This window comes from Puntigrus tetrazona, chromosome 14, assembly GCF_018831695.1.
Source record: "Puntigrus tetrazona isolate hp1 chromosome 14, ASM1883169v1, whole genome shotgun sequence".
In the NCBI taxonomy this organism is placed as follows: Eukaryota; Metazoa; Chordata; class Actinopteri; order Cypriniformes; family Cyprinidae; genus Puntigrus; species Puntigrus tetrazona.
In genome coordinates this window covers 11,406,536-11,417,619 of record NC_056712.1, presented here as the reverse complement: position 1 = coordinate 11,417,619, position 11,084 = coordinate 11,406,536, and the positions used below count along the sequence as shown (strand labels likewise).

At 40.7% G+C, this 11,084-nt stretch overlaps 3 protein-coding genes across 4 annotated transcripts; all 3 read left to right on the top strand.

The window, feature by feature from the left end:
- The first annotated feature begins 197 nt into the window (after positions 1 to 197).
- On the top strand, positions 198 to 3,288 carry rack1 (receptor for activated C kinase 1). Its single transcript, XM_043257368.1, has 8 exons — positions 198 to 410; positions 696 to 867; positions 1,291 to 1,438; positions 1,894 to 1,989; positions 2,220 to 2,330; positions 2,505 to 2,645; positions 2,827 to 2,937; positions 3,182 to 3,288. The coding sequence occupies exons 1-8, from the start codon at positions 302 to 304 to the stop codon at positions 3,245 to 3,247; spliced, it is 954 nt and encodes a 317-aa protein (XP_043113303.1). The 5' UTR covers positions 198 to 301; the 3' UTR covers positions 3,248 to 3,288.
- Positions 3,289 to 3,400: 112 nt separating this feature from the next.
- Positions 3,401 to 5,920, top strand: nme5 (NME/NM23 family member 5). Its single transcript, XM_043257377.1, has 5 exons — positions 3,401 to 3,792; positions 4,227 to 4,432; positions 4,717 to 4,817; positions 4,897 to 5,015; positions 5,606 to 5,920. The coding sequence occupies exons 1-5, from the start codon at positions 3,649 to 3,651 to the stop codon at positions 5,690 to 5,692; spliced, it is 657 nt and encodes a 218-aa protein (XP_043113312.1). The 5' UTR covers positions 3,401 to 3,648; the 3' UTR covers positions 5,693 to 5,920.
- Positions 5,921 to 6,371: 451 nt separating this feature from the next.
- On the top strand, positions 6,372 to 10,339 carry hnrnpaba (heterogeneous nuclear ribonucleoprotein A/Ba). 2 transcript variants are annotated; one of them, XM_043257366.1, is made up of 9 exons: positions 6,372 to 6,527; positions 6,758 to 7,003; positions 7,344 to 7,512; positions 7,593 to 7,751; positions 7,954 to 8,109; positions 8,240 to 8,327; positions 8,934 to 9,098; positions 9,201 to 9,286; positions 9,582 to 10,339. In XM_043257366.1, the coding sequence occupies exons 2-8, from the start codon at positions 6,786 to 6,788 to the stop codon at positions 9,269 to 9,271; spliced, it is 1,026 nt and encodes a 341-aa protein (XP_043113301.1). In that variant the 5' UTR covers positions 6,372 to 6,527; positions 6,758 to 6,785; the 3' UTR covers positions 9,272 to 9,286; positions 9,582 to 10,339. The 2 variants fall into 2 exon arrangements, with proteins under 2 accessions (XP_043113301.1, XP_043113302.1); XM_043257367.1 differs by lacking the exon at positions 9,201 to 9,286.
- Positions 10,340 to 11,084: the final 745 nt, after the last annotated feature.

Genomic DNA, 11,084 nt, shown 5'->3' with positions numbered 1-11,084 from the left:
TTAGCAGATTAATTCACTAAAACACAAACGAATTTATTAACATTAAACAATCAAGCATGAGAGGTTAAAAATAATATGCTTGACGTTATATGTGATCTGGACACTAGGTGGCAGTAAACCGCTCACATAGAAATCTCACGCGAGAACGCGGGCTGAAGAAGACGGCTCACCCTCAAGAGTTTTGCTTCCGGTGTGCTTCTTCCTTTTCCTCTTGCCACAGTGTGAGAGATATAGGGGGACTCGGCCCTCCGACAAAATCCAACTCCATCCACCTTTATAGGTGATTCTTTCCTGCGCCAAAATGACCGAGCAGATGACAGTAAGGGGGACCCTCAAGGGTCACAGTGGATGGGTCACCCAAATCGCCACCACACCCCAGTTTCCCGACATGATTCTGTCCGCGTCCCGGGGTAAGTGTCCGCAGAGCCGCGCTGGAGCCCGGTGAATATCCGCCGGATACACGAGCCCTTAAAATTACACTGAATAATAACCACGTATAGCTCTGATTCTATGTGAACGGATATTTCGCGCTATAAAGGCCTAGATTAGGTATCAAACATATTTATAATGCAGCGTTGGTGAATGGTAGTAACCGGAGAACCTGTCTAGTGTGTGGGATGCCTCCAGCTGTCAGATTATAGGGTTGATAAAAGTTTACAGAACTGTTGGTTGATCTTCTGACGTCTACCTTGCAGACAAGACCATCATCATGTGGAAGCTGACCCGTGATGAGACCAACTATGGCATCCCCCAGCGTGCTCTGAGGGGCCATTCCCACTTCGTGAGTGATGTTGTGATCTCCTCTGATGGTCAGTTCGCCCTGTCCGGCTCCTGGGACAGCACCCTGCGCCTGTGGGATCTGACAACGTGAGTGTGTGGAGGGACGGGGCAGACTTTCCAGATCCGTTCCGCTGGGTTCGAAGTGGTGATGAAACTTCAATGCCTTCTGTATCCCTGTGATGATAAAGAGGCTGTTTCTGAGCTTTAAAAAAAACTCTTAGAAGCCCAGTGTGTGTGTGTCGGAGAACCCCAAGTATGATCATCATAGAAGCCGTCATTATGCAAGATTTAAGATCTTAGCTCTGTGTAGTCCCTTGAGTAAAGGTCATGTTTAAACTCTGTGAAACTGATATGAAAGTCTAAACGTTATTTAATGTTTGTGAAATACACTGTTAAGGTGATAGACTTAAGCAAAACCAACTTTACAGCCAATGGTTTGGATCAGAATAAAAGGTATTTCATCAGCATTACATGCTGTAAGGTTAATGTGTACTTGTGTTTCTCATCCAGTGGCACTACAACCCGCCGTTTTGTCGGACACACCAAGGATGTTCTGAGCGTGGCTTTCTCTGCTGACAACCGTCAGATCGTGTCTGGATCCAGAGACAAGACCATCAAGCTGTGGAACACCCTGGGAGTCTGCAAGTACACCATCCAGGTAACCCTGCTCTTTAGACGCGTTTAGTGCTCACTTCACGGAGAGGCTGTAAAAGTGGACATAGTCCTTGACCATCTAACATAACCAGGGAAAATGTAACCCTTCAGTCTGATTAAATCACTTAGTAGTCATAAATATGGTATAACAAGTCATTTTTAGAGGTCTCTGTGGACTGGATTCTCAGTATGACCTAATGTGCATGTGCAACAGGCAATAAAATGGAAGCAGTGCTGGTTTTAAGAAAACTAAACGATATTATCCTTTATCAAGCACTGTTATAGTTCTTAGGGCTTAATTTTAAGCGAAAGAATCTGAGATTTTTGTTCTACGGTTGTATTGGTTTGGGTTGCATTTACATTGGTGCACGTCAAAGGCTTTCACATCAAAAACACTACAGATATGTTCACGTTTTAGTCTGTGCTGTTTTGACTTCCTTTATTTTGACTTGTCCACAGGATGACAGCCATACTGAGTGGGTGTCCTGTGTGCGTTTCTCTCCCAACAGCAGCAACCCCATCATTGTGTCCTGCGGGTGGGACAAAATGGTCAAGGTGAGACCCTTATCTTAAAGTAGTCACTTTTTTGTGTGTAATGGCTTTACCCTGTGATTAAACAAATCCATGTTCATATCGTCTGAGCTCTTGGGCTCTGACGACAAGTCCTGCAATTATGATGGGTAACAATTGAGACCAAAGAAGTGATCAACTTAATCTGGGCAGTTTGCGTGGATTGACTGAAGATTTGCCAATGCAGCAAGTTTAAATTTATTTATTTGTTTCAGGTATGGAATCTTGCTAACTGCAAGCTGAAGACCAACCACATCGGCCACACTGGATACCTGAACACAGTGACCGTGTCTCCTGATGGATCTCTCTGTGCCTCTGGTGGAAAGGTAATTGCAGCACCTTTTTTTCCCTTTCCTCTCTCCCCTCTCTTCTGGTTTTTACTACTGCAGTTGGTTAACTGGGTTAGTTTTGAGATGACCAGGTAAAGAAAGAAGCAGTTTCTAAGTTTTCAGATCAAATTTCTAACCTTCCAGTCGATTTAATGTTTGTGCTCATTACAGGATGGGCAAGCCATGCTGTGGGACCTGAACGAAGGCAAGCACCTTTACACCCTGGATGGTGGTGACACCATCAATGCCCTTTGCTTCAGCCCCAACCGCTACTGGCTGTGTGCTGCCACTGGACCTAGCATCAAGATCTGGGTGTGTTTACATCTCGTTCATATTGATTTCCCTTTTATATTGGAGCACAGAAATCCGTGATGAAAGTTCAATGCCTTCTGTTACTTAGTGATGATATAAGAGGCTGTTTCTGAGAACTGTTGGCCCCAGCGTACATAATATCCTATAGCTGTTGCAAAAGCTGACTGTTATCTCTCAACAGGATCTGGAGGGCAAGATCATTGTTGATGAGCTGAGGCAGGACATCATCACCACCAACAGCAAGGCTGAGCCGCCTCAGTGTACTTCTCTGGCCTGGTCTGCTGACGGACAGGTGAGTTATTTATAGCAGCCTTTTTCCGCCTGGAATGAGTTCCTGAACTATTCCTTGCGTTTCATTAGTCTACTAGCTCTGGCTGGATCAGCTGCTCCCGTTGATTACTTCCAATCACTTTTAACATCTGAAACCTTATGGTGACAGTCCTGCAAATATGAGGGGGATGTTATACATTTTAAATCAGTAGCAAGTGCTTCCGAGGCAATGTCGGATTTATAATTCCTGTCTCTTTTCTCATCAGACTCTCTTTGCTGGCTACACTGACAACCTGATCAGAGTGTGGCAGGTGACCATTGGAACCAGATAGACGCCTTTTCTAATGTCTAAATAAAAGTCTTTTAAAAAGAACTACAGTTGACTGTTTTTGTTTTTCTTAAATTTCTCTGCCTTTTTTAAATTAAAGAACAGAAACGCATCCACGCGAGTTGTTGAAATAGTTCTGAATAGCCGCTAGATGGCGCCACAGCATATTTATACGACTGTTGCTTAGCAACACGGTCAACAAACCGGACTCGACGTTTGAGGTCGTTTCATGATACGAAGACGCTTGAGTTATATGAACTGTTAATGTAAGCAAATAATTGTGCTTCCATTCCGTTAAAAGTCTTTTACACTTTGATTTGGCCAGTGTTGCCTTGGTGGTTCAAATGCAATTTGTGAAAGTCCAGTAACTGCAGAAAAACAGCGTCTCGCTAGTGTTTAAAAGTCATGGAGAGCGACAGTCTTCAAAAACTGATGCCTGCACCTCGTATCTTTGTGGAGAGAACGCTGGCTTTAATCAAACCCGATGCCGTCCACAAAACTGATGAAATTGAGGACGTTATTCTTCAATCTGGGTTTACAATTCTTCAGGTAAGTTACGTAATGATAACGTACGTCGCACGTTTGTTTTTCCCTTATAAACATTTAACAAGATGTAAGATTCTTTACGTAGTCTTGCTACAGTCCCTGTTTCTGGTCATTTTTTTTCAAGACTGGTGTCTGATGCCACTACTTTGAAATTAGGCTGATTAAATGTATTAACTAAATTCTGAGCTATCGCTGATCCTATTTCCTTCTAATCTGGTTTGTTTTAAAACATTGTGGTAATGCTAGTTCTCGTGTCCTTTGCTTTCATACCATAAGCTCCTTATTTGTAAGTTGTTTGAATAAAAGCGTGTTCATTAAATGAAACTCGCCAGCTAGTAGTTCACATTTTGTAGCCAGTGCTTCAGTTTAAAAAGTTTCGCGGGTTTGCATTCTGCTTATACCATTATCGTTCCCGTTTTGCTTTTCTCATTTACCAGAAAAGAAGGCTTCAACTGAGTCCCGAGCAATGCAGTGATTTCTACGCTGAGCATTATGGGAAGCTGCATTTTCCCCACCTGACCGCCTTCATGAGCTCGGGACCGGTTGTTGCTCTAGCACTGGCCCGACACCAGGCTATTGCCACCTGGAAAACCATTATGGGGCCAGTCAGCAGCATAAAAGCTAGAGAGACGCATCCTGATTGGTAACTGAATGAATCTCCTGTCCAGGTGGTTTAGTAATAAAATGGACTTAAAGTAACATCTTCATGTACTGTAAGGAAAAATAGTGTACCAATAGCTGTCTTTTAAATTCTTGGCAAAAATAAATATGTATTTTGTTGAATTTTATGCACTTTGGGATAATAATTTACAAAATCTGCGTTTTTTTGCAATGCCTAAATCAATCACATAACTCATTTGTCATTGCAACGAAGCCGTAACAGTCTTTCTGGGAAATGCACATGAACTCTGTGAATGTCGCCCTCAGTCTGAGAGCGAGATTTGGCACGTGTGACCTGAGAAATGCTGTGCATGGCAGTGATTCCTTCTCCGCTGCTGAGAGGGAGATCAGGTTCATCTTTCCCAACTGTGAGTACATCTAACCTCGTCCAGATGAGTTCAGTTAATGGGATACGAAAGCATAAATGTCTTTGTCGTCTGTTTTTAGCTGTGATTGAACCCATTCCTATGGGAGATGCTGCCAAAGATTACCTGAGCCGGTACGTCAGCCCAACGCTTCTCAGCGGACTGACAGAACTGAGCAAGAAAAAGCCACTGGACCCTTTTGTAAGTGCACGTGTTAATTAAAAGGATTTAGAAGTCATTCTGATAGGTTTGGAATTGAGGGCAAATAAATGACAAAATTGTAATTTTGGAAGTATTTCTTTAGAACTAAGAAGTTTACTGTCTTTGTAAAAGTTTACTGGCCTAGTTGTTTGAAGGAAATTCTTTGGGATTTTTACTATTAGATCAAAACATGCAAATGGGTCTCTCAAAAATAAAAAAGATTAGATCCCACAGTCTTGGTTTTGATCTTAGTCAAACCTTCAGGATGAGGATTAAACTTCTGGATTATATCGATGCTATCGTCTGGAAAGATTTTAGGGACAATATATAATAAATCTTTACAACTGTTTACTCTAAAACCTTTGAGTATGAAAAGCTATTGATATCAAACAAAAATGACTGAATATTAATTACAACGTCTGACACAACAGATGAATTAGTCAAGAGATTTCAACTATCCGCATCCTTTATTTTGTGTGTGTTTCTTTGTTTTTATTCATTTGTTGATCCTGATTAATCTTACTTTCTGGATTTCATATGTCAAGATGCTGTTTACTCAGTTATTTTTGTACTCTTATTTTTCTTCACAGACATGGCTTGCAGACTGGTTGATGAATAATAACCCTAATAAACCCCAAATATCTGATGGAACGGTAGTAGAGGCGGCAGCAGTGTGATTTTTGTTTTCTTTCCTCAAGCAAGAAGAATTTACCAACAAGAATTTACTGTATTGCTCGATTTAGGTCATTTTCTCATCTTTCGTTTAAACTGTTTTATAAAATAAAGTGATACAATTTTGTCTTAGCCCTTATTATTGTGCAGTCTAAATGTGTTATTTTAAATGTTCTTGGTTCACTTAAGATAAATTTGCAAATTTACAGTATCCTACTGCCACTGATTATTGTAACAGTAAATATTTAACAAGAAATATTAAAAAAATTTCAACATCAAATAAAATTGTAACATATAAAATAGCTTTCTGGTGGTAATAAACAAATACTTGGTTTACTATCGCTTTTGAAAGTAAAGAACTAAATACAACAAGACGTTTATCTGGACAACAAAATGAACGCAAGAATTAAAATAAAAGGCCTATTGTAAATGCAGCTATAACCGCCTTCCTATTTCTATTTCGACCATACAGGGAAAAATGCTAATTCAAACGCCTGTTTTTAGCATGATCAGCTTCGTAACTCCCTTCATGCTTTTTTATTATTTAAAAGTGGTCAACAACACGTTTATAAACCAAACAAGAACAAAGAGTTCTTCCCCCACTCGACACGAACGTTCAGAAGAAGCGCGTTAGGGGGAGGATTTCTGTGACGTGTACACGACACGTTTGATTGGCCATTAGAATGATAGGCGTTCAAAGCCACCCAATCAAACGCGCCCTTACTAAACTTCCTTTATCTTCCATCCAGTAATATAAAACCAACCGCTTGTCGGCGCAATAAGGAAGGGCCCACACCGCGGAAAGCATTCCACGGAGATTTTTCACTTGCTGCTTTTACGGTAAAGTATTTACGTGTAAATTATGAATTTGTTCGCTTCCGTGTATGTATTAGCTGCGTTAACGCTCGTGTTAAATCATAGCCCAGCGACGCTGTATATTTGTGATTTTAGGGAAACGATATGTTTACATTCTTGTTGCGTATGAGAATGCAGGCGCCGCTGTTCAAAATGGTGGTTCGCACTCATTACATAAGATGCTTCCTTTCGTAACCATTTCGCATTCCCCGCAGTTTTAGGTTTTCACATTAAACTACCACCATGTCAGACGCCGAGCAGCAGTATATGGAAACCTCAGAAAACGGCCACGAGGACGATCTGAACGGAGCCGAGCAATACGAGGAAGGCAACGGGGATGCGCAGGCCGCGGCGCAGGGAGACGCCGGCGCCGACGACACGGTCGGGGACGAGGAAGACCCACAAAATGGCTCATCGGACGGGGGGCAGATTGATGCCAGCAAAGGAGAGGAAGATGCGGGGTATGTAAAAAGCATAATTGTGTTATATACCGGGACGTGAAATCCTTTGTTCCTTCCCGTCTTTGTTGGCGCCATGTGTCTATTGAAGGGGGATGGGCGCAACGGTGAATTGAACACGGAGGGGGGTTAAATGCACATTTGAGCCTCTTGTTTCCATAAGCGAGTATTTTTGTATTTTGTGTATATTTTTTTGCGTTTCAGTAATGTATCTGCGTTTAGTTATTTCTGTTTTATTAGTATGGAGTGGGGGGTTTCGGTGCAAGAAATGGGGGGAAAAATGTCTGAAATGCGCTACCACGCCCCCTCCTGGTCTCACTGATGTTCTGCTTCGTTTCCTCAGGAAAATGTTTGTTGGTGGGCTCAGCTGGGACACTAGTAAAAAGGATCTTAAAGATTACTTCTCCAAATTTGGGGAGGTGACAGACTGCACCATCAAAATGGACCCCAACACTGGGCGGTCAAGGGGCTTTGGGTTTATTCTTTTTAAAGAGCCAGCCAGTGTAGATAAGGTAAGCTTTGACGCTTTAGAAAGACCTGGTGTATTGTGATTTTTGCTTCGATGGTAAGCTGAGTCTTTGTCTCTGCACAGGTTTTAGCACAAAAAGAGCACAGACTGGATGGACGACAGATCGACCCCAAGAAGGCAATGGCAATGAAGAAAGAGCCTGTTAAGAAAATCTTTGTCGGTGGGCTGAATCCTGAAACTACAGAAGAGAGGATCCGCGAGTACTTTGGTGCCTTTGGCGAGGTACTAAAACATTCTTTTTTTTTAAATTTTTGAGTGGTTTTAAGCAGACTTAACGCATCTTGAGAATAATGCATTGGCTTTTGTTTGTGCAGTTAAATATGCTGCCCGTGTAAAGTTTCTAGTTTGATCATTGCACAATAAATTTTTTGTGCATGGTTTTTTTTCTGCCTTTTTAACATGATGATGATTTTTGCCACTGCAGATTGAGACTATTGAACTTCCAATGGATCCAAAGACAAATAAGAGGAGAGGCTTTGTCTTCATTACTTTCAAGGAGGAAGAGCCCGTCAAGAAAGTTGTAGAAAAGAAATATCACAACGTCAGCGGAACCAAGGACACAAATGGAAAAGAAGGCCTTGTGAGTGTTACCAGTGTGAAGTTTTGCTTGAATTTACAGATAGATGTGAAAAATCCTCAGGGTTGTTGTTTGACATTGTGTTATGATACCAGTCACTCATTTATTAATGCCTCCTTTTTCTCCTCCCCAGTGCGAGATTAAGATTGCACAGCCAAAAGAAGTGTACCAGCAGCAGCAGTACGGGGGTCGTTTTGGAGGAAGAGGAAGGGGGCGTGGAGGTTAGAGCCACTGCATGCTTCTCTCCCGTTGGACCTCTCAAACTATAGGCTGCGCAAAGTTTACCTAGATAATGACCGCGTACTCGTCAAACGTACTACACTTACGTAGAGCTAAATGCAAATAGTAATTGTAATAAACAGGAAGATATTAATCATAGCTGAGAACTTCAAATGTGACACATGCGGCTCTAAAAAAGATCATATTCAGCCAAGTCTGTGACGGTAAAGCTGCCGCAGTTACGAATCGAGTTCATTCTGGTGGTATATGTAGCTCTACAGAAAGTGGTATTTATGATTGAGGCGAGGCTGGTTTAAATATACAGCTGAATCTGACTTTCTGATAACTTCATAGAATTAGAAATTCGGGTCATAATTTATTACTGCGGTCACACAGACATTTTAATCTAATTCCTCTTGCGTGTAAGTCTTCAGATGTAATCTCTTAAAAGCTTTGGCTGATCTCAGATCTGATTAATCTAAATCCGTTCTAATGCCCCACAGAGATTGAGTAGAGACCAATCGCTTTACGGTTTTACTAGTTGCTTACCGATATCAGTGTGTTACCGTGTCATGATGGTTAAAAACGGTTTGGTTTTTGTTTTATAGGCCAGGGTCAGAACTGGAATCAGGGCTACAATAACTACTGGAATCAAGGCTACGGTAACCAAGGCTATGGCTATGGCGGTCAGCAAGGTTATGGTGGATACGGAGGCTATGGCAACTACGATTACTCGGGTGGATACTACGGCTACGGCGGCGGATATGACTACAGTAAGCACTGATTGTCCTTGGGGCTTCCTCCCCACCCCCGTCAGGTTCTTGTGAATGCGAGGGACTCAAGTTCCTTTCTCTGCTTTTTTCTTACCCCCCTAGACCAGGGCAATACAAGCTATGGAAAAACTCCAAGACGTGGGGCTCACCAGAGTAGCTACAAGCCATACTGATCATGTGTAGTGCAGGTATGAATTTTAATTTTTTTTATTTTTATCTCCTACCACTCATGGTAAGGTTAATTTGGTTGTGTTGCTCCATTACCAGTTCATTTCCATTTACCCAGCCGAACTATAAAGCAGATAGAGATCCATTTGGGGGTGGGTTTATGTGGTCCAGTAGGGTTGTAGCAGTAGATCATGATAGGCCCCCATCTCTTCACCTCATTTATTTTTCACCGTTTACATGGATTCATGCAACTAAATCAGGTTTTTTGTTTTTTTTTGCTCTTTCTCTCTCTCTCTCTCTCTCTTTCTTTTAAAGGTCGTAAAGCTACCGAGCAGGAACCAGCGGTCTGGTCACAGTGAACATTGGGGTCTTTTACTTTTGGAAGTTGGCAGAATCTGGACTTCTGCTTCATTTTGTACAGAAAACATAAGGAATTGGGGGGCGCAAATGTCACTTCTCACATTTTTGTTTTATAATTTTTTTTTTTTTTTTTTTTTTTGTTGTGTCCTTTTACATTTCCAGAGATGGAAGTGTTATTTTTTTACTGTACTTTTTGGTACCTTTTTGAATCTAATGTTATTGTATGGTTGTATTTTACATCATGGCTGTGTCTATTACATCTAGGCTCAGAGCTCTCAAAATGCTTTCAAAATAAACAGTTTGTTAATTTTTCTTTAGTGTTTCTAGACTTTTTTTTTTTTTTTTTTTTTTTTTTTTTTTCTCCCCTCCTGTCACCTGTGCTCTGTGTTAAAGTTGCATGGCTTCAAGGTGAGATAAAAAGGGATTTCCTTACGATTGTAAGCTTGTCCATTTGAAATCTGTTAGTGGCAAGTCTTGGTGACTTCATTTGTTTTTTTTGTTTTGTTTTTTTTGCTTTTGGTTTTCCCTCTACTGCTTTTAAGGAGATTTCCTCCCATCTTGTTAGATATTTAAGAGTGGCTTTAATAGTGATTCAACTATACCTCAAAACATACACAGGTAACTGTAACAAGATTCTTTCTCGAAACACTGGATACACATTCTTCCAGTGTCTTGGACAAATTTCAAGAAATAAACTTGATTTTTAAGATGTCTATTGTCTAAGTATTTTGTCTAAATATTTGTCTTTCTGAACCAACAAGCCCTAGTTTTCATTTAAAGAATTTGGAGTGCTCATCTGAAAGAGATACCGCTTAGATTTAATATTGCTGTACAAAGTGAAAACTGTTATTAGCCGGTTTGTGTCTGAAGCTTTATGGTAATCATTTGTTTTGGAGCACTGCCTAAATGGACATGCAAGGATAAAGCTTCTTGATCCAAGCGTAACCTATCATGGTATTATAAAGAGAAGTTACATGCATCTTTCACTTCTGCTTTAGTTTAAACTTGATTCTATTTAAAGAAACCGTAAGCTTTTCACAATTGTGTCTTTTTTTCTTTCCCTGAGGTGATATATATGCAGAGGATGGAGTGAGTGTTAAAGAGAGTTAAACAAACATGTGTTGTTATAGCATCTACCAGCAGAGGCCGTGCTAACTAGCTTAACCTATAGGTACTTGTGTACAAGACAAACATTGCTGTTCGTTTCAATTAGGTGTTTGTTTTTTCCCTAGTAGTACAATTAAGAATTTGTAATTGATTTAAGATGACAGATACATAAAATGTACATTTCAATAAATGCTGTATTGGAGTAAATAAGCATTAAGTGTTTCTTGTGCGTCAGATCAATATTTTAAGGATCATGCAAGTTTGAAATAATGACGCTGAAAATTCAGCTTTTTAATCAATTTAAAAGTTTTATAATCTAATGTTATCAAGTAAATGCAGTCTTAAAAGACT